Source organism: Anomalospiza imberbis, chromosome 2, assembly GCF_031753505.1.
Source record: "Anomalospiza imberbis isolate Cuckoo-Finch-1a 21T00152 chromosome 2, ASM3175350v1, whole genome shotgun sequence".
NCBI classification, from domain to species: domain Eukaryota; kingdom Metazoa; phylum Chordata; class Aves; order Passeriformes; family Viduidae; genus Anomalospiza; species Anomalospiza imberbis.
In genome coordinates this window covers 85,813,903-85,835,911 of record NC_089682.1, presented here as the reverse complement: position 1 = coordinate 85,835,911, position 22,009 = coordinate 85,813,903, and the positions used below count along the sequence as shown (strand labels likewise).

Sequence of the window (22,009 nt, the reverse complement as noted above, 5' to 3'; positions counted from 1 at the left end):
GGGGCCAGAAATTGACACTAGACAGCAAAGATGTGAAAACTCTGAAGGAGATAAACAGCAAGTGGGCCATGCCCTCCCATTTCAGGCACCTCAACCGCCTAAGCCTCTGCCATCACTGCAGCAGGAAAAAAGTTAATGATTAGCAGTCCAAGGCAACATCCCTGGTCAGGAACTGGATCAGCAGCTTCAGACACCCCCCTGCTCCACATGGGGCTCTGAAGGAATTTGTGTTCCTTTATTCAATCCAAACTGCCACCAGGTCAGACAGGCAGAAAGCGCAAGGAACCCATTACTGTTGCATCTCAAAAGAGAACCTGAAAAGCAACAGTGTATGCTCCAGGTCTGTCAAACAGATGCATTCCCTAACAAGGAACACAGCAGGAACATAAATTACAAACACTCAGGTTAGTCCAAGTACAGGCATTCACCTGGTTTGGAGGAAGTCTAAGGCAGGGCTAGGCCATTCCAACATCTCTCTCCAAGAGGCCAAGTACAGAAAAACCTCAAGTCCTGCAACTTGACTGAATTCTAGTTCACATGCTCCCCAGCAGATGTCAAATACCAATACCACAGCCAAGCTGTGTTGGAAAACAGCCATTTCACCTTCCCTCCCCAGTATTCCCATTCAGCCACCTGCCTTGATCTTGGAGACATACTACAGCTCAGGAAAGGCTGAAGTACTCTTGTCCGACAAAGCAGCTCAGCCAGCACTCAGCTTGAGTAGTACATAATCCATTCTGGGATGTTTTTATTATTAATTTCTTATCTCTCCTAGAGACAGTCTCTGCACAATCACAAAAGATGAGGGTGGTCCACTCCATTATGACATTTCTTGGACTTTGCCTTATTGACCTCAACCTGCTTTTGCACTCCAGTGCCACAGGCAAACTGTGAAATCTGTCTGGAAACAGTCCAGTTGTAGTGCTCTAGCACCAGCTGTGCTACTGATAGCATCCAATCCATGGTGCAACCTCTCCTTCGAGTCACCTTGAGAGACACATCAGACCAAAAGACATCACCTAGAATGGGTTTAAATGAGTTTTATTTTAGACAACCTACATGATAGATGTTTTTTCATTTTTTTAAACAATGCCTCCACTCCAAATCAGGGTCAAAATAAGTGAATAAAGCTCAAGATGACATCAGTCCAGTTAGACATTGCTGATTCCTGGTGTTGTGCCGATGAAGAAGAAACAGCATCCAGCTATGAAGACAAGTGATCCAAAACCATACTGTTTGATTTGTTACTGAAACAAGAGTAGCAAGTGTTAGTTAAAGGTCATGACAGTATCAGCAAGTTTCTGTAACTTTTTTGTGTATTCCCGAATTCAATCTGGGCTGCCACAGTCAGGCAGGCAGAAAGCGCAAGGAAATTATTTTTGCATCTTAGTGCAAACCAGGGAGCAACAGGAAAAGTGCCCATGGTCTATCAGAGGATGCTGATCATTTTTACAATCTTACAGAGCAACTGGCACCACCAGCTGCTGAGCAAGCCAGGCTGAACACTCCTTCACACCCTTCCTACTTGACATACCTAGGTTCAAATTTCCCCTCAAGCATATCCTAAACAAGTACCAGAGCTTACAATGTACCTGGCTGCCTCTGGAAACAGCTGCACCAAGAAGCTGAAGCAGGTTTTACTGGAGAGGAACACTCTGCTACTGTTCTTTTACACCACCTTGAAGTAGGCAGAGTTATCCGAACAACACATCCAAAAGGTATGCCCCCGTAGAGGGATGTCTCCCCATACAGGAGATGCACAAAAGCTTCTGCTCCCAGGAGGTACCTTTCAGGTGATCACCTGTTCCAGGGCCAGGACAGACATTCCCCCCTCCACCAGGCTGTGGGAAGTGCTGTGTCTGTCTGGCCAACTGAAGTATTCCTTTAACTGGGCTACTGCTCCATACCAGCATCTGGCTCATCATTACATGACTTGCATACCAGCAAGCCTGTGAGAGGCTTTACAGATAAATTTAGCTGTCTATATACAGACTTCACAAGTCCACAATGACTGGGCAAAGCAACTGTTGATCCCACACTGCAGTGAATTCCACAGGTCTCCAAGCAAGCCAAAAAAACCACAAGTGCTGGGATCCAAATACTGTCTTGTGGCAACCACATTCCAATACAGAGTAGTTAAAGCAGACCACAGGAGCTCAGGTAGTTGGGAGATTCCAGATGGAAAAAGGTTAAGTACCTGATCACGTAATACTGCATTCCCAAATTTAGGGCAATATTTAAACTGACAGTTCTTGTATTAAGGCATCAGATTAAGTGAAAGATGAAACATGACCATGCAAGATACTTCACAATTAACCCCCAGAAAAAAGATCCAAAGTAGAAGTGCTCCAATTCAGAGGACCTGCTCTTTAATGATTTAAACCCATTCCCAATTACACACATCTCACCAGGGCCATCCCTTCCGCATTTCTTGGCCATTAAATCACCATGAATCACAGCAGTGATAATACATCCCCTTTTAGTACAATTGAATAGTACTCAAAAAAAGTTTCAGGCACTTTGTATAATATGAAAGCACCAATCAGGCTGTACTTACACAATACTTAAAGTTTTCAAACTGGCAGCTACTGTTCAACTTTAACAGGGATACAGGAGAACAAGAGATGAAGGAGCTCACCATGTACTTGGGCACATTCACTCAGTTCAGTTCAGTACTTACACATTTCTCGATTTCTAAGCCGTCCTTAAAGAAAATCATATATGGGGTCACACCATCCTCACGGAAATCCAGGAGAGCCACCATTCCATCTGGATTCATGTTCTCCCCTACAAAGAACTTCAGAGTAATGTGTCTCTAAGACATTTAATTGATTAATGCCAGGAGAAAATGCCTTTTTATACAATAGCTTTGTATAAACAATACAACATCACCAAGCTCAGTTTAAAAGTCTCCCTGACCAGCCACAGGGATTTTCCTTCTCTGCAGCTTGTCCATCTTAGTGCCACCATGGTTGACACACCAGAAGAAAGGGATGCCATCCAGAGGGACCTTGACAGACTGGAGAGGTGGGTCCATGGGAAACTTGTGAAGTTCAACAGGCCAAGTACAACGCCCTGCACCTGGGTCAGGTCAACCCCAAGCACATATACATGTGGGCCTTGGGAACGGATTGACAGCAGCTCTCAGAAGGACCTGGGGTGTTATTCAACCCCATGTAACCCAGCGCTGTGAGCCTGCAGCCCAGAAACCCAAACATCAAAAGATGAGTGACCAGCAGGTCAAGGGAACTGATTTTGTTCCTCTGCTTTGCTGAGACCTCTCCTGGAGTGCTGCATGCAGCTCTGGAGCTGGGATCCCAACACAAGAAGGATGTGGACCTCCTGGACCAAGCCCAGGTAGGCCACTGAGATGGTCAGAGGCCTGGAGCACCTCTCCTATGAGGACAGACTGAGGAAGTTGGGGCTGTTCACCCCTAGAGGCTCCAGGGAGACCTTACAGCCCCCAGTACCTAAAAGGGGCTACAAAAAGTCTGGAGAGGGACTTTGACAAGGGCACATTGCAATAGGACAACAGGGAATGACTTTGAAACTCCAGAGAGGATAGATTTATATATTAGGGAAATTATCTATCTAGAGGATAGATTTATATATTAGGAAGAAATTATTTACTGTGGTGCTGGTGAGACACTGGCACAAACTGACCAGAGAGCTGTGGATGCCAGATCCCTGAAGTGTTCAAGGCCAGGCTGGAGGGGGCTCTGAGCAACCAGATCTAGGGGAAGTTATCCCTGCCCATGGCAGGGAATTGGAATCCGATGACACTTTTCAACCCAAAGTGTTCTGTGATTCAATAATTTTACCATGCTGCTATGAACAGAGTAAGAGACAGCAAGGGCCTAAGTGATCCAAGAGTAACTGCACAGTCCCTGAATCACCGTAACAACAAATGTAGCTAACTACAAGCATTACCAGCTGAAATGACATTCCCAAACAGCTAACAGTCTTTGGCTGCTTCTCCTCCCTCTCAGGGCCCCTAATACTCTCAGAGACTGTTAGGTTAGCATCCTCACAACAGGAGCCCTCAAAATTCTCAACAAGCTGTTCAGCAGATGAACCAATCACAGCTTATCAATAAGATAACCTGTAAGAAGACACAACTTACCTGGTAGTTTTTGAAGTTGGCAAGGATGTGTTTGATTTGTTCTGCAGCCCCAGTCATGAAAGGCTTTACTCTCTCTGGCTTGTGTTCCTCAAGTCTGGCTTTGATTCTGGAAGAATTAAAAAATGCTCTGAAAACATGTTCTAGTTTAATAACTTCACTGTCTGGCAGGATGTCATAGAAGAAACCATCTATCCAGCTATCTGTCAAACTCAGATTTTGCTGCCTTTCCCCCACTCCCTCTCAAAGCCGCTAAATTTTAACTTTGTTTTTCAAGTGAAAACACACAACAGTACCTGCACTCCTAATGAAGTCATTTTACAACCAGGCTAGTGATAGGCAAAAATCAGCAAGCCCTTTCCACAGCACCAGGAGTATCACCCACCCACGTCACAAAGCTTTTTCACTTTCAGTACTAACCCCACTGAACACCAACCGATATTACAGCATGAACTAGCAAAAAGATCCATTCACACACATTTTTTTGCTGTTTACATTGTCACTCTAGAAAAGCTTCAGAAGCTTTTCTTTACCACCTCAGTCCCTTCCACATGAAGGTCTGGCATACAGAAATATAAAAGGAAGCAGCAAGGCTACAAATAAGATCCAAAGCACATGATCAGGTCCTCTACCTCAGCCAAAATAAACATAGATATTCCATCCCCCATTCTTTAGGGCTCCAGTTCTGCCAAGCATTGAGACATTACTGAAGTTCACAGCCAGTTTCACACCTGTATCAGAACTAACACCTACTAGGAATAAATCCAGTGCTGTTTTTACAATCTCAAGCACGTAAACCCACTGCAATCCAACTGAAAGGAAAAGTCTACCAACACTTACGCTTTCATGTAATCCTTAATGTACTTCTTGTAGGATTCTTTTGTGAAGCTGGTCTCCTGAAGGTGGTGATTAATTACTATGTCAACACCAGTTATGACTGTGGCTTCTGTTCCATCTCCCTCAGGACCTTCAGCAGAGGCATTGCCACCAATTAGAGAGTCATCAATTTGACCCTCTGTCCTGGTGACCATCTAGATTTAGAGACATCAAAAAACTTAACGGCTCTGCAAAAAACCTTAGCACTACCGCTCTTACACACCTATGACCTGACAGCAGGGCACAACTCGAGAGCCACAGTTCAGTGCAAGGAACCTAGCTGCAGCTTGAGCATTAATTTCCCAGAGACAGGAAAAGGGGGAATGGGTTCAAATTGAAAGGCAGTAGGTTTAGGTTAGATATTAGGAAGAAACTCTTGACATGGGAGGCACTGGCAAAGGTTGCCCAGAGAACCTGTGGATGCCCCACCTCTGGAAGTGTTCAAGGCCAGGCTGAATGGGGCTTTGAGCAACCAGGTCTAGTGGAAGGTGTCTTTGTCCATGGCTGGGAGGTTGGAACTAGATGATCTGGAAGTTCTAGTCCAACCCAAAGCATTCTATGATTCTATGCCTCCCAAGGACAACTCCCACACGGTGCATAACCCAAGCTCCATTACACTCCAGCCTGGCTGACCCAGGCTCTCTCAGGCACCACGTACGGCAGCACGGGGCACTGGGCCAAAGTGAGTCTTCTCTCTTTCCCTGCTCGGGCCCTTTGCAGGGACGCCACCCCCACTCGCCACCGGCCGTGAGTCACCGCGGCAACCCTTCCTCCCTCCCTCCTTCGGGGCGGGCGGGCACTCACCTTCCCCTCCACTTCCAGGCACAGGCCGTCCGCCACCTCCCGGATCTTGTAGATGTCCGAGAACATCTCATCCTCTGCGGGGGACAGACAGACACACATACACACCCAGCCGCGTCAGCCTCCGCCTCCCGGCACCCACCACTTTCCCCCATCGCTCCCGCCCCCGGGCTCCGCGCCCCCCCCGCCCCGGCCCAGCCCCGCACATGCGCGGCGGCACCGCCGGGCCCAGCGCACGGGCCCGGGCCGCGCTTCTCCCTCCCCCGCTCCGAGCGCCCGGCCGCTCCTCCTCCCCCCCCCCCCCCGCGGCCTTACGGCTGATGCAGTCCCGGTAGATGATCATGGCGGCGGCGGGGGGCGGCGGGGGCGCGGGGTCTCGGCGCAGCGACCCGGGCGCGGGGCGGGAGCGGGGCGGAAAGGGCCGAGTCAGCGCCTGCCGGGGCTCATATAGCGGGCACGGCCCCCGCGTCACCGCGCACGCGCACTGCTCGCCGCCCCGCCCCCCAACAGCCGCGCCCCCGCGCGGCCGCGGCCGGAAGTGCCGCGCGAGGGGGGCGCGAGCGCGGGGCTCGCGCAGCGCGGGCCGGGCCCGCGCCGCCGCGGCCGCGTGCCCTCCGGCGGCCCCAGCGTGCACGCGCCAGGAGAGCTCACACGGCTTCCCCTCATGGCCCTTCACCACCGTCATTGCCCTCCTTTGGACGCTCCAATAGCCCCATGACTTACACTGTGGCCCCCAGCACTCGCGGTGAGGCCGCCCCAGCTCAGAGCAGGGCGGGGCGGCTCTGCTCAGTGCCCTCCCTTGCCCAGCTGGCGATGCTGCGCCTGATGCAGCCCAGGACACGGGTGGCCCTCCTGCCTGCCAGGGCTCTGCTCGGACTCAGCGTGCAAAACTGGGAGCAGGACTCCAAACTTCCCGAGTCAGAGCGGGTCAGGGCTGGCAGGGACCTCTGGAGAGCAACCAGTCCTGCCCCATGCCAGAGCAGGGCTGGTGCCTCTCCCTCATTGCCTGTGGTTGCATTTCATGGGTTTCAACACCAATTTTCCTCTTTCTCCTAATCTTTTAAGCTCTCAGTAACACTTTTCTTTTTGTCTAACTTCTTATGAGGTGTCTGGGATATGTGACCACTTTTCTCATGACTCAGACTCACGGAGCTGGGACGATCACATTTTCACTTTCTTTTGCCAGTTGGTGCAAGATGGTACAGCTTTTGGGCATATATATGCATCCTTTCTTTTTCCTCACCTTTTTTTTTTTTTTTCCAGGGAGACAATTATGTATATCCACTCTCTTTTCCATGTGTTGTATTAGGAAGCATTTTTGCACCCACATTTTCCAGACTAGCCTCCAATTTAACACAGACAGCCTTGTAAATCCACACACTGATTTTCCAAGTAGAAGTGCACCCAGCTTTTCCCAAGCACTCCGGGGAAGCACTGCTGCCCATGTCCCATCACAGCCAGAGTGTCCCCTCCGTGGGCAGCCTGACAGGTGTGTGTCTGTGTGAGCTGTCCTGGCCGCTTCCAGCTGCTGCCTCCTCGCCGTGATCCCCACACACCATTGAGTGGCTCTGGACTTTGCAAGGGCTGTGACACAGGGACACAGAAAGTCATTCACCCTACTGGGTGTACATGGGCATACGTTTGTTCTACTGGGTGCTGGACCTCCTCCAAGTAAGTGATGTTTTCAAAACATTTATAGGGAAATAATTAGGAAGCTGTTGGACTCTTCCTGTTATTACTGCCTCAGGGAAATTCAGTTGGGTATGTTCAGAGGCACCACTTGTGCACTTGCGAAAGGACTGGCTGGGGCAGTCCTATTTTTCTTATTTTTATAAGGATAAGTGACATTTAGCCCAGTAGTCAGGGTCGAGATGAAAGACAGAAGGGCAGTTACGCCTAGACCTCTTTTTCTCCCTTTGGACTCACTTTTCTGCAGTAGCCTGTCAGAGCTAGAATAAATCTAGACTTCACTAGAACTCTGATTCTTAAGAGACACAGATAAAATACCTTCAAAAGACATCATGGGATGGGACCTGAAACGCTTAATGCTGCTAATGATCCCAGACTTGGCAGAGACATCAGGGCACAGGACACAATTCCCTATCCCTCACCTTCCTTAGGCAGTAAATTGCTCATTGCTTTCTTTGTGTGTGCCAGTGGAGCTCCCTTTTTATCTCTTCCTTCCCTGCTCTTCCTTCCTTTGCTCTAGATATCAGTGCCCTTTTTTTTTTTTTTTTTAAGATGGTCTAGCTTCTTACATAATTTAATTAAATTTATAAGTCGTTCTCTGCTGGTTTTCACCTTCAAGACTACTGCTGCTATTTCAGGCCTGAAGAAGGGGCTTCTTCCCAAAAGCTTTTCTTGTTTTTTTAACTCAGTGGCAGCTGGCCTGATAAAAGATAGCCCCTCTTTTTACAAACCACAGTAAAAAAAGAGCAACTTACATCTTTAGCAGTGTGTTGAGTGACAGGGGAACATTTGGCTCCTTCTACGTAGCGTAATATGCAGCTAAAAACATCCAGTTAGTAGGTGTGCTTCAATTTGGTTTTATTTTCAAGAGACCGTTCTAGAAAAATGGATATTTCTGCAGTAGTCCGGAAACCTCTTACAAATTCATCAGTTGACTCAATTTGCTGAAGCCAGGGTAGAAAGGTTTTAGCACAGTATGAAGGTAGATGGACCTTCAGGTTTCTTTGCCTTGCCTGTAGGTCTGTATTAAGAGTTGCAGGTGTAAAATGTGAGATATCATCTAAAAATGCCTCTGTTAAATGGGTCAAGGCTCCTGTGTGAACACCATTTTGATGTGGAGTTAAGTTAAATCAGTATCAAGCTGAAGTTAGCAGTGTTTTAATTGGCATGGGCTTCACTGAGATACCAGTGCTGAAATACCTGTGATCCCATATAAACACAGAATTATGTCATGTGCTGATACTTGGTGAAATAGATTTGAAGATGCTTTTTTTTTCAGAAACCAGTGACATTTGAGAAAACCTTAGTGTTCCTCACCTGCTTTCTGTCCAAGCAGCCTCTTCGAGCACTTCTCACATCCAGCCAGAGTTGGATTCACATTTCAGAGTGATAGGTTAAAAATGTGGTCCCTCCCTCCCTCCACCTTTTTTAGTTGCCGATTGACAGCCAAAATGACGTGAGAAGTTTTCCTGATAGTGCACCTCACCTTTGGTGTTGTGTAAATCCCGAAAGACTGATGGAAATCCTGTGGGTTTATAGAGGAATTTTCTAATAGTATCCGAGGAGGATTTTCTAGGCAGGTGTCTGCAGAGTCTCACAAGAAGCCTTTCTCATGGAAAACCACATCTCAGACAGTTGTGAATTACTGCAGTATTACTTCCATCAATAATTGTGTGGATATGGCTATGCTCAGCTAATTGTGTTTTGGATTCAAGTGCCAGATGACAGCTGATACTACACCATTCTGTCCCTAAATAAACAGCTCATTTTCACCCCATTGTGGCAACTCCCATTAGGCTGTAAGAAAAGGGAGGGGATCCTGCCTTCAGCTATGTCTCCTGCAGGGTGCAATCAGTGAAAATAAAGCAGAGGTGATGCTGGAGGAAGAGAGGTGATACTGAGCTATGACATAAGGGATGGCACCAGTGTGTTCTTCTAACCTTTGTAAAAGGCTGTGAAAGTCACATAAAAGTGGTGATGTTTTACATCATTTGCCGCGTGTGGGGGAGAGGATCCTAAGTACACACCTCTATCTGCTGGTAGAAAGAAATTGGAAAAAATGAGGATTAAAGGACTGAGCAAGCCCTGGTGCTGCAGAGAGGCTGGCAGGACAGTCTATGCCCAGTGCCCCCTTCCCAGTGCATCTCCCAGCACAAAGGCTTTGGGAGAGAGGATGCACGTGATCAGCTCATGTCTTCACAAATCTGTCTGGAATTTAGGACTGAAACAAGGAGCTGTGACTTTGTAGCTCCTCTTTTAACACACACAGATGGAAACTGTAGTTTTTAACTGCTTTCCTTCAAGTTCTTTCCCCGGGGCATTTCCAGATAATAAAGATTTGATCACTACTTGTTACCCTTTCTTATAAATTGGGAATTGATCTTACAAAGCCAGACCATTAGTTTGATTCTTTCAGGTGAGTTTATGTTATGAATGTAGTCACTCTTCCAGTGCTTGGAAATCCTTTGACTGTTTTGGATCTCGAGCCAAAATTCATAATTTAGATTTACATTGGCAGTGTACAAACCCAGAATCTCAGATCCCAAGATTAATATTTGAAAGAGTTGCATTTTGATCATTAATGTAGCTTATCAGCTCAGATCTATTCACAAATGATAGACCATATTAGACTGGACTAGATAGATTAAGGTATCCCAGAAAAAGGCATCACTTTTTAGAATACAAGGAAGGTCTTTGGTTGAGCAACAACCCCTCTTGCACTCAGAACAAATGCAGGTGTTCTTACCTTGGCATTTTCAGTATTTGCTGTTCCTCTCGCTGGCTGCTGCACTTCTGCGAACAGACACAGAGGTCACTGCGCAGCCACAAACCCCTTTTATCTGTGGCACTGCTTGCACCAGGCCAGCTCGCCCAAACCCTGCCCTGGGGAGTGTGAGGCTGTCAGCCGCCACTGCAACTGCTGCGATTTTAGGAAAAACAGGACTGCCATTCCCAAGTTAAGAACTATGAAGCAAGGTGCCTACCCACAATTTTATACTTACTAACCGTATAAGCATCCAGGTGACTGAAAGGGATGTGGTGGAAAGCCCTGCACCTGATCCTCAGGTCTGCTGCCAGTATGACCCACTGATGTGCTCAATGATGGACTAGAGAGTGCATTCATTAAAGTCGCAGTAACATTACAATGGGAAGGACCACAAGTGTATTGGAGATGAAGATTGGAATTAAAAAGTTATTTTGACACATTGGACAAGTGGCCTGAACTGTTAGAAGGCATTTGGACAAGGCCAGCAGGTCAATGAGCAGTCAAACATATGCTATAAGGAAAACCTACCAAAGGCTTTTGAACACAAAGAGCAGCATAACATTCAAACAAGCTCTGAGCCACACATTACTAGAAACTGAAAGAGGGCCTAGGGGAAGTGCTGCCTTATCCTGGCCTTGGTCCTCTGTTCTGTTGTAGGCTTCTGCTGTTGGCAAATGCCAGAGAATGCTGAGATGATGATGTGCTCCCTATGGGTGCTCTGATGTCATGCTCACGAGTGCAGGGCAGAAATGATTAGCCATGGACACAGGACAGAGAACTGAGCAGCAGTTCTACAGAAAAGATCTGGGATACTGGTGGATTCAAAGCTGAACAAGAATCATAGAGGCATAGAAACATTTAATTTGAAAAAGGCCTCTGAGATCATTGAGTCCAATCATTAACCCAGCACTGCCAAGTCCACCACTAAACCATGTCCCTGAGTGCCACATCTACTCATCTTTTAAATACTTCCAGGGATGGTGACTCAACTACATCCCTGGGCAGCCTATTCTGATGCTTGAGCAGCCTTTCAGTGGAAAAAAAATTCCTGATGTCTATTTCACCTGCTCCGAGAAAAACCCTCACCATATTGGAGTAGGTAAGTGGTGATGTTATGTTTAAGAAACTTTTGCTGTCATAGATATGAGGGGCTGAGTTCTTTTTGGTGGTGCTGGTATTTCTTGGAGCACTGACTCCAGCTTTAACAACACACTTTGAAAAAAGTATGCAAGGGTTCACAAGAGCAGAGGGAATGAGTAGAAAGAATATGAGTTTGTTTTTCTGTGAGGAAGATTTAGATTAGCCATTGGAAATGCTTTCCAGTTCAGCCAACAGAGAAGCAAAGAACAGGCTGTCTACCTAGTTGTCTGTCCCAGCAGGTTTTTGAGAATAAGCTAGAAACCTGCTCATGGGAGATCAGAAAGCATGTTAGATCTGTTATTATTGACACAAATAACAGCTGATTCTGCCTGTGTCTAGGTCCTTTTTGACCCTATTCATCACCAAGTGATTCTTAGATGAACTATGTGCTGTCATTTATACCTGTTTAGAGTGGTTACACAATCAGGATAAAATTAATATCTTCAAATCACTATTCAGAATGAACAAGAGGGTTTGGAAAAGGCACATTATAGAGAGGAATGTTGCCCTGCACGGTAAGACGGGTCTGCATGGAAATCACATGTACACAGAAGGATAAGCATTTAGGTTCTGCAGTGCCCAGAGTTTTAATCCTAGTGAGTCCCTATTTTAGTCCTATTTAAATACAGTGTGATACAATCCTTTGACTCAGATTAGAGGTATACTGCAGAAAGGGCTCCTTCCATGCCAAACCTAAGGCAAAGGTAATCAGGGATCTAATTTCTTGTGTTGGGACTCTCCTTAGTCCATGGGCAGTAAACCTGGATGTCTCTTTGCAGAGATACCCACTCTTCCATCAGAGTGGAGGTTTTATAAAGTCATCCACCAAAAAAAAAAAAAATTATCAGTTCATGCCTACCTGGTCCAATTGTTTTGCAAAGAATGGGAATGGAATTTATCCTATTTATCCTCCACAGCAGAGATAACTCACTAGCAGGTCCATTTGTTAAGAGAGTTCAAGCCGATTTCTCATGGAGCAACCGGGCAGGCTACATAAGGGAAGGGGAGCTGGAACTGCAGGCAGGGGAAGTGTCTTCCCCAGCAAAGGCTCAGTCCCAGGGTGCCCCAGCCGGGCCAGCGATGTGGGACCAATGTCTAAAGCCATGCCAAGGGCTGGGATGAGCCAGACATGGGGCTGGACACAGCATGGCTGCAGCACAGCCCAGGTGGGGAGTGAAGGATGGGCCTGAGCACAAACAGCTGCCGAGCCCTGGGGAAGAGGGTCCCAGCAGGGCAGCTCATGGCTCCATCCACAGAGCTGCTTTCACTGCAGCACGGGTCAAGGTTACAATTTCTATCCACAGGCACCACTTCAAAGTTAGCCAGTGCTTCTAAGGCAAATATCTCTGGACAGTTCTTCACCCTGAATACATCTTCAGTTAACTTAGCGATCACTGGTGAGAAGACTCAAAGAAGACATCCTCCTGCGAGCTCTCTATTTCCATGCCAGATTTAAGGCTTTCTGAGCGCCTGTGCCGTGTGGAGGCACTCCACTAGATGGCGGGACAGGAGCCGGTGGATGGCAAGCAGGGCTCTGCTCACCTTGGTAGGAGCCAGAGCTTTTTCCACTGCTGTTGGTACCGTTCCCATGTCACCTGAAATGCCCCAGGACCAGCGCAAGTAAAGTTCGATCTTGGGCCTGTAACTGATGCAGCCGCTCTGGGCTCCTGGCCAGCTGGATGCTGCACACAGATATCATTCACTCCAGATAATTAGCATCCACTCTTAATGAGCTGGGGTTTGTTGAGTTCTTAACCATTATAGGGGCTAATCCTGTCATGTTAAACTCACTCAGTTACCATTTTTTTCAAAATGGCATTTACTTCAGAAATCTTATGAAGCCTGAAATTGAGTTCTGCCATTTTAATCCATCCCTGTGTGCTTTTTAGGTCATTGTTACACAGCGTGAGCTCTCAGTCTTGTCAATAGGGAAATAACCATCCGAGCACTCAGCATGTTAATGGTGTTATCCCTAGAATTCTGACACTACCAGCAGGTAACACAGTTACATTTAGAAAGCAAACCTTGCTGCAGATGCACCAGGAAAATGGCAGGATTTAATACCCATTTTTTGAGGAAATGGGTAGATGAACTTCTTGGTCTCTCAAAGCATCACTTTAAAATACTGTAGGGGACAGCAGGCAACAGGACTAAAAGATTCCATTTTGGAAAACATCTTCTCAAATGGCAATCCAGTAACCTGAGGTTATAACACATGTCAGCTGGAAATACAAAGCTGCTGTCATTTTCAAGTATCTCAAGACAGATATTTGTTATTTTCTGTTAAGAATTTAGTGTCCACTACATTCCTCCTTTCTGCAAAAACCAAAAAGGTACCTGGGTGACAAAGGATATGTTGGACACTTAGGAGGTATTTCCCAGCTTCTGAGTGATTTTGAGTTGCTCTATTGTTTCAGAAAGGTATGACAGCACTGTAGGAGCTATTAAAAATGGGGAATTTTAGGAGAAGGATGAGAGAAGAAGGTGTTTGCAGATTCTATCCACAAATATGCTCTGGGGAAATAGGGACTGATCTGGTTATCTATCTGTGAGATGGCTGATAATCTAAGATACTTCAAGATAAGGGTAGAAAAGGACCTTGAGAGTTCAGTCAGACAGTCTTCTTTCATCAGGGGGATTAGTTAGACATGCACTTCTCTGGGGAGATGTTTGCTTACCTTGTTGTTCAGATTTCCTGCTGTTGGAGATTTCCATCGTCCTCTGCAGAGCAAACAGAACTGCTTACTGAACAGGGGGCTGGGCCCTGCCATTCCCCTGGGAGTGTTGCAAGTATAGGATGGATCATAACCTGCATTATGTGCCCCATTCTACACAGACACTTGGCTGTGTAGAATAATACAGAAATAAATTTCTGTATTTATTTAAAAAGCCTAACTATATTATTTGTGAGTACTTTCACACAGGATGAACCAGGGTGTTCCTCACTGTTTGGTTCTTTCACTGGGTCACTGGGCACATGGAAGTCTCTCTCCACATCTATGATGCTGCAGGTAGAGAGGAAAAATGGAAGAACCAGCTCCTCTCATGTATTTCTTCAGGAGCTTTACATAAAAAAAGCAGTTTAGCTAATGAATACCATTCAGGACAGAGTTGCCTGAAGTGATAATAGATGCTTCTGTGAAAACAAAAGAGCATCTCTCAGTGCTGATCACAAGACTAAACTCTTAATGAAATTTTAAGAAGGAAATAGAGAATAAAAGCAGAAACATCCCTGCCATATGTCTGTATACACACACACATTTTGTATGTAATTGCTGCATGCCCAAATGTCAAGTGCCATGTGCAGGCCTGGCCTCACAGTGTCAAAAAGGTATGATAATGCAATCCCCTCTGACTGCCCCCCCGAACTGTTATGCTAGCTCAGTCTTGGGAGATGGCTGAGGAGCAGAGCTTTAGAAGCCAGGAGAGAGAGGCTCAGTTTCCATGTGTTTATTTTCTGGGGAGAAGGAGGAAAAAGAGACTGAACAATGGCGGAGTGGGTTTTTATCTAGGTTCTGGGGGGTTGGGGCCATCTGGCCTCTGGCCAATAGGTTCCCTCGAGGGTTTAAGGGTCATTCTAACATTCCTATCTGTGGGGGTCTGCTGCAGGGTAAAACCATTCCTTGAAGAACTGCAACAGTATGATAAAAGTAGGACCAGTACCAAGAAGAGAGGCAAGGAGCAAAATATTATCTGCAATAGGATGCACTAACTTTAAAAAGAGATCTCTGGGGTGGTAGGTGTGATGGCAATCTTTGAAATCACCAGCAGAGCTGAGAAAATTAGAAGAGACCAACTATTCACTACCTATCACCAGACAGGAAATATGGGAACATCAAGAAAATTATGAGGTGACAAGTTCAGAAGAGTCAAAAGATAGCTCCTTTTAATACCTTGTGTATAGTTACCCTGTGAAACTTGTTGCTTGAGGATGATGTGGATGCCAAAACTTTAGATTATTGTAAAAGCTATTTTAAAAAATTGCAGAAAAGGCTACTAATCACTTCTGGCTCAGGAAGAAGCACTACAGCCAAGGACTGCTGGAGGTCAGGAAATTCAACACTGAGATGTTGCTTTCCTCTGCATAGATTTGTATGTTTTTCAGGAAGGGGTTTGAAGATATCTCTGTATCCTTAAATGCCCGTTACTACCTTGTCAATCATATGCAGCCTTAGGGGAGAACATTTCTAGAAACACTGAGGGGGAAAGAAAGTCGTAAGGAGACTAAGGAATCATCTCTGTCTGTTTCTCTGCCCTGAAATAACCCTTGGCAAACTTGTGGGGCTATGCTGAGGTGAGGGAGGACTGCTGTCCATTCTGCCTCACCAGCTCCCAGCTATGCCAATTACATTAGCTGTTGCCCTGGGGATTTCTCCTCGTCTGATCCTGCTGTCTTACAGTTCTGACCTGGTTTTGACATTTGAAAGAGCAAGCAAAACCTTCCTCACATGTGATAGGTGGTTTAGCTGCCACCAGCTTCCTTACTGTTTAATGACTGTGCTCAAATACCCAGCCAAGGCAGTGTTGGATATCCCTGAGTAAGCGAAGGATTACAGAGGTGATGTGAGGTCAGGCTGCCTTGTTTCAGCAGTGCCAAGAAATCACATCCACCCTCTGCACTCTTTTGTATGGCCACAGGCCCCCTCTGTGTGTCGCATTTTTAAGTTGTTCTGCAATGTGGTCTAGTCCTGTGTTCCTCCAGCTGTGTCTCATCAGACATTAAATCACTGCAAATTTCCAGTCTGGGACATCCTGCCACACGTGAATATCTCAGCCCACCAACATGTACACGTGTACAAGCAAAGTGCATTGGGACATAGAAAACACATTTGTGCACATCTAAAGTTGAGCACACATATTTTTCTTCTGTAAATAACAACCACTGTGGCCATGGTGCACACAGTGCCTGTTAGGTTTGGGCTTGTTTTTTTCTAAAAGGTCTTGCTATCCTTCAGTCTTGAGAAGCTCAAAAGCATGGGTGGGAGCACAGTACACACCTGTGCATCAAAACTGGTGCTTACAGCCCCTCCTCTCTGCAACAGCAGTCTGTGTGTAACCCTCCTGTCTCAGAGTCTCCATGCATGAAATGAGGCCAGTAATGTTTATCCACCTACTGCAAGGCTTCACAGAACAAATCATTACTACTCTATGGGGATAGGAAACCAAGAAAAATCCCACTAAAAAATTAATACATATGGGAGCAAGTGAATGCGGAGAAATCAGGGAGGCATGGGGGCGTAGCTCTTATAGCACAAAGGAAATGATTCTCCTCTGAGAACAGCATGAATATGGAAACCATGCAACAGATGCACTATGCTTAACATCAAATATATGCAAATTATTCTGATCATCTTTTTGGTGCATTTTCTCACTATTCACTGGCGGGTTTGTGCTGAACATCCTGGAGAGAAGCTGCTTTTGGGGAGAGTGGATGTTGCATACACAGGGTGAGAGCATGCAGGGTGTGATGTGCTCGTGGTGCCCACAGCTGTGCTGGGCCCCTAAATAGCAGGATAGAAATTGGCCTCGGAATCCTCTGGCACAAGGCAAAGGGGTGAGCTCCAATCAGGCATGTAAGAGTAATGCCATGAAAATGGGCATAGTTTTTATTTCTTTCTGTTAATCTGAGTTTACTGTCAACTGCTTTGGATTTCTGCTGATGGCCAGTGCTGTTTAAAGACTTGGCTGTCATCCAAAGCCCTCAGTTGCATGCTTCACACGAGAAACATAGACAGAAAAATAGCAATTTCTCCATTAGTTTATTGAACAGATCTGCTGCTGCTGAACACAAAAGGCACCATTTCAGTTTCCGCATGCGGTTCCATTTACAAGCAAGCTGCTTTCCTGAGGGCCAGCTTTTTCAGAAGAACAACCTGATCATTTGTGTGTGTCTTTACTACCTAGAGTCTGAATTAGGCAGACAGAGGCTCAGGGCATGATTTTTATATGCAATTCTTTTTTTTATTTTAGAGCATTTCACATGAAAAGTGCAAACATAAAGCCGAGTCTTCTGATTTTTGTAGCCCACTGAAAATTAAGGACCAGGAAAATTCTTTTTCATAATTTCCTTGATTTCGGATTATATTCTCCATTCCTGATACCAACCATGATGGTTGGTAATTATAGTGACCAAATATATTTCTTCGTACATAGCTTTTCTTCTGGTGTAATGCAGTCATACCAAATTATTACTTATTTCCATGTGTAGGGAAACAAAACTGTGGAGATCAGGGATATTCAGGATGGTTAGCAAGAACCTGAGATCTTATCATGATAATAATATTTCAGTGATGCTGATGATAAAGTTTGGTCTACAGAGAGGTACAAAGTTTGTTTTCACAGTTGGCATTTGGCCCAAGTTACAAAATGTTAATCTTGAAAGAGAAGCATGAGTAAGGGCTGAGTTTTGGACCGACAGCGCGGAATTCCCATGTCCCAGCCCTGCTGGAGCCATGCCACTTTCTAGGGTGTTCAGGGCTAAGCCTGTAAGTATGTTTTAGGAATCAAAGTACTTTTCTGCTTCCCAGCAGAGACAGAAGCTTCCTGTGATGCTCAGGTCTTGCTCTTGGCACACAATTTGGATTTCCATTTTTTGGTTTCAGTCCCTTTATTCATGATGTGTTCGTGTGGGCAGTTACAGACCACCCAGAAATACCCTGAAGAGTCATTGCTAACAGCTCAGAAGGGCAGTCTATGGGATGAGATCCCTTTAAGGCCTCAAGGAAGAAGACTGAGTATTACAAAGCACATAGGAATTGCACCCTCTTGTTCAAGCCCAATTGCAGAGATGTGAACAGCATCAGGCACTGTTACAGCCTTTTTTCACAGTCAGTGCAATTTCAGTCATATTCAGAGTCCTGAAGTCCTTTAGTTGATTTTTTATATCATTAACGTGAAGGACCTACAAGTTTAAAAACTGTAAATAAGAATAGCTATGAATTTACCAGAAAGGCACAAAGAGGAGAAAGACAGATTTATATTATAACCACAAAATTTAAACAATATATTATCATCTATATATCTATCTCAAAGATTAAAAATTATATAAAAATGAACACAATGTTAACTACTGTTAGCTTGTCTAAAAAATAATTTTTATGTGAATAACATGAAAGCTACAGATTGTATATACTGCACACCTGGACTTGCATATTGAACTCATGCAGAAAGTACTTTTAATACAAATGTCCAGTAGACATCTGAGAGCTAAAGACTGATGAATACATGAGTTCTGGTTTTGCCTAGTGTTTGATACAGTAGTAATATTGAGTTGGCTGTAGTTGTTATATTTTTTAATCATGTAGTTTGCAAGACAAGAGCTGTGGTTTCAATGTAATGTTTTATTTTCCATGTTCTGGCAAGTGACATCATGGCTTTGTTTTGACTTAGTGCAAACACCAGTTCTTATGTTAATAGCATATAGTAAGAGGATATGAAACATTCACGTAATTGCAGAAGTGAAACGCAAAAAAGAAAATTATTTTTTAATGCATGGGCACAGCGTGACCCCACAGTAAGGTCACACTGCCTGCTCTGGCTCGAGTCTGTGGTCAGGAAAGGTCTCTGGGAGCTGATTTTGGAACCTGGCACAAACTGGCTCTGTCATGTGCTACGTGGGGGAAAGTTCAGACATACAAATCTGGGCTTAAAAACAGAGGCAGCAGGAACTAAGATGCAGTTCTGACAGAGGAGATTTATTCCAATCTTTTTATTTGTCCCACTGCCCTTTTACTTGCCCTTTTGTCTGTACTTTTTAAGGTTCATATTTGCAAGAACCTCTTCAAGTATGAAGTAAGGTTGGGAGTGGGGTGGAGAGAATCTCTATTTGTGTGTGGGTTCTGTGATGGAAATGGAAATTAAAAACATTTCAGAGTATGCTCCAGAAGAATTTAAAATTGAGATGTTCTGGAGCCAAGCTGGACCAAGCTTTCAGTATGAATAAAACCAGCCAATCTCAGTCATCAAAAATGCAGAGTGACTACAACTGTGCCTCCATTGACTCCTCACCCCAATGGCCACAGTCAACTCAAATCAGCAGAGCAGAGCCTCTGTGAGCTCAGAGCACTGTTGGAACACACATCTCTGCATTTACAGTGCCAGTGTCACAGGATGTCTCTAGGTGTAATGTACACTAGACTGGATAATGTACTTCATAAATTTAGCCACATCTTTTGCAGTGCTGGTGCACATGGAGTATTTTGACATTACTGTGTCTAGCCTAATACTGGAAGATCAGACCCTTGCAAGAATATTTTGCTCTTGATTTTCTTTCAAGGCTTTTCCCCCCATTTTTACTACAATAAAAGTTATGGTCTGAGAACATTACAAAATAATAATCAGCCTCCCACCACCACCCTCTGAAACTAAACTGGCTTTTCAAGAATTTTCACAGTACATTGCTCACAAGGCTGAGAGAGATCAGCTAAAACTTGGAGGCAAACCCAGGTCTGATTAGTGAGCCTGTAATTCATTAACATTTATATGGCCATTTGTTTCAGTGCATTTGAAGTAAACAAAACAGGGAAAATAAAGAAGAAAGAACTGAATGTCAGTGAGAAACTCCAGGGCCTGATGCCATTGCCGCTTGTCAGCAAATGGCAAATACCTCCAAACCTCGCAAATGCACTCTGGGGTTGCTGGAACTGTTGAGAGAGTGGATGGGAGCTGCGTGCTGCCTGAACAATTGTTTTCCAGAGAACTGGTGTATTTTGCAGTGGATTTAGAAGATTTAGTAGGAAACGCTATTCAGTTGAGCTTTCTGGGTGCAATGATATTGACCAAGAATGTTAATTAATGAAAATGTAAAAATGTTGCTCATTGTTTCTAAGGCAAAACAGCAAAACAAAGCATCTGTGGCACTGGCAGAACAGCTTTGATTTTAAGAGTCCTGATTCTGATTTTCCTGCTGCAAGAAGTGCTGCACTTCTGACAGCACGCCAAGAATTTATTCCTAATGCTGTCCTGCAACATGTAAAGGAAGTCTCAAAGGTCTCACCACTGCTGGAGCTTTGTCTCCTATCACAATTGTTAGGGGATTACAGCACAATGCAGAATTTAAGAAAATTCTTAGAACTCTTTCTGGGCTGGTATCCAGAAGCCTGTGTTTGGCTAAGTCTAGAGGGCTTTTGGGACACAACTAATCTGATACTTGAAACCTATGAAGTCAGGTGTGTTAACTTTTACATGGAAAAGACAGACATATAACTATGTGCTAACATGGTCACATGAACTCGGTTTGGGAGCTAATTCCTTTTGCACTGGTGACATGGGCAGTGGTTAAACTAAGACCTTTTTTGCTGATCAGAGACTTGGTGAGCTAATTCAATGAGCTCTTTTCAGATAAACCAGATGGAGCTGCAGGAGTCAGCACACCACTGTTATTTTCCCCACCTAGTCTTTAACCACACCATTTAAATGCCTCTACCATGTACTGGATTGTACGGAGCGAGTAAGATCATCTATACAGTATATTTCATTGCTCACACCTTTACCTCTCCCATTCCTTTCAGATGCTGTATACTTACTGATCAAAAGCCATTTTCTGGGGTTCCCCTATTTCTGGAACTGCTTTTGTATTTCAAGGTTTTAGAAATAGAGAACAGCCTGTTTATAATCTCCAAAATTCAATGTTACAATGGAGTCTGCAGTGAAAATCAACATCAGAAATAAGTGCTGTCACATATTGCTGAGATACATTTGGAAAAAGTTTAGCTTCTATAGTTACCTCATTTTCATACACATACAATTACCTCCATTACAGAAGCCTTTCAGGTAGGGACTGTCATTTAAGATATAAAAACAATAAAAACAGTGGATCTTTTGGAATCACATAAAATCCAGGATGTATAAGAACTACAAGAGCTGGGCTAGTTTTGTATAAAATTTACAGATATTACAAATCCACAAAGTTTAACTTCATCCTGGGGGAAGTATATAATCTATTGCTAAGTCCTGTGCTCCAAGCAGCCTGGGAGGATGGCCATGCTGGGTATCCTGAGGTGTGACTGCATAGTGCTGTGACCTTCCAGGATCCCTCAACACCTCCCCCAGGAAGTGGAGACAATCACTCAATCCCCAGACACCTTCCTTAGAACGTTTCTCCTCTCAAAATCCTGAAAGTGTCAGAAGTAGCTTTCACCTGTAGTGCTTTCCTCTGGAACCAGCTACCTAGATGTCTTAGTTCTCATGGCAACTATCACTGAACTAGCAAACCATCTGTTTTCAAAGCATCTCTTATTCTTTTCACTTACAAAAACCCCTCTTGTCATTTCAGACAGCCTAGCACCAGTAAAACCTTTTGCACAATTTATATAAGCCTGTTCTCCTCATATCTTTTCTCTCAATGTTAATTTGCACTATCTTCTCTCATTCATCTTTGTTACTCTTAATTGCTTTTTTGTCTCTCTTCTCCAGGTCTTCTTGATGGCTTTGCACTTGAAATGAAAAGCAAGGAAGTTTTTAGGCTGGTTCATTGATTAGGCAGAACTGGATTCCCCCTGGCCTTAGAGCTGAAACGAGGCCAACCCATCTTTGGCATGAAATAAAGCCTGCATTTTCAGCTGTGTTGTAGGAGACCATCCAAAGTTCTTCGATGAGGTTTTACACACGGTGCAGCT

General features: G+C 44.9%; 2 protein-coding genes and 2 non-coding genes across 4 annotated transcripts in view; 1 reads left to right on the top strand and 3 right to left on the bottom strand.

Moving 5' to 3' along the window:
• Positions 1-223: 223 nt before the first annotated feature.
• Positions 224-359, bottom strand: LOC137469819 (small nucleolar RNA SNORA31). The gene has a single exon (XR_010996698.1). It is a non-coding gene; the product is annotated as a small nucleolar RNA SNORA31 (small nucleolar RNA).
• A 666-nt stretch (positions 360-1,025) lies between these two features.
• Positions 1,026-6,278, bottom strand: TPT1 (tumor protein, translationally-controlled 1). The gene is made up of 6 exons (XM_068182203.1): positions 6,113-6,278; positions 5,801-5,874; positions 4,961-5,151; positions 4,124-4,229; positions 2,681-2,797; positions 1,026-1,247 (listed from the first exon to the last, which is right to left on the bottom strand). The coding sequence occupies exons 1-6, from the start codon at positions 6,138-6,140 to the stop codon at positions 1,245-1,247; spliced, it is 519 nt and encodes a 172-aa protein (XP_068038304.1). The 5' UTR covers positions 6,141-6,278; the 3' UTR covers positions 1,026-1,244.
• Positions 1,313-1,442, bottom strand: LOC137469818 (small nucleolar RNA SNORA31). Its single transcript, XR_010996697.1, has one exon. It is a non-coding gene; the product is annotated as a small nucleolar RNA SNORA31 (small nucleolar RNA).
• SLC25A30 (solute carrier family 25 member 30) overlaps positions 5,601-22,009 on the top strand; it is a 33,768-nt gene continuing 17,359 nt past the window's right edge. The window contains exon 1 of the mRNA XM_068182201.1: positions 5,601-5,678. The gene's annotated coding sequence lies outside the window, so the exon portion shown is untranslated. The remainder of the gene's footprint in view (positions 5,679-22,009) is intronic.

What these genes read in the sequence shown, in the direction of transcription:
- TPT1 (XM_068182203.1), bottom strand. Translation starts at nt 6,140, where the DNA reads ATGATCATCTACCGGGACTGCATCAGCC. An exon ending in CTACCGGGACTGCATCAGCC is followed by an intron (nt 5,875 to 6,112) that starts GTAAGGCCGCGG and finishes TGTCCCCCGCAG; the next exon opens with AGGATGAGATGTTCTCGGAC. An exon ending in CCAACTTCAAAAACTACCAG is followed by an intron (nt 2,798 to 4,123) that starts GTAAGTTGTGTC and finishes ATTACTCTGAAG; the next exon opens with TTCTTTGTAGGGGAGAACAT.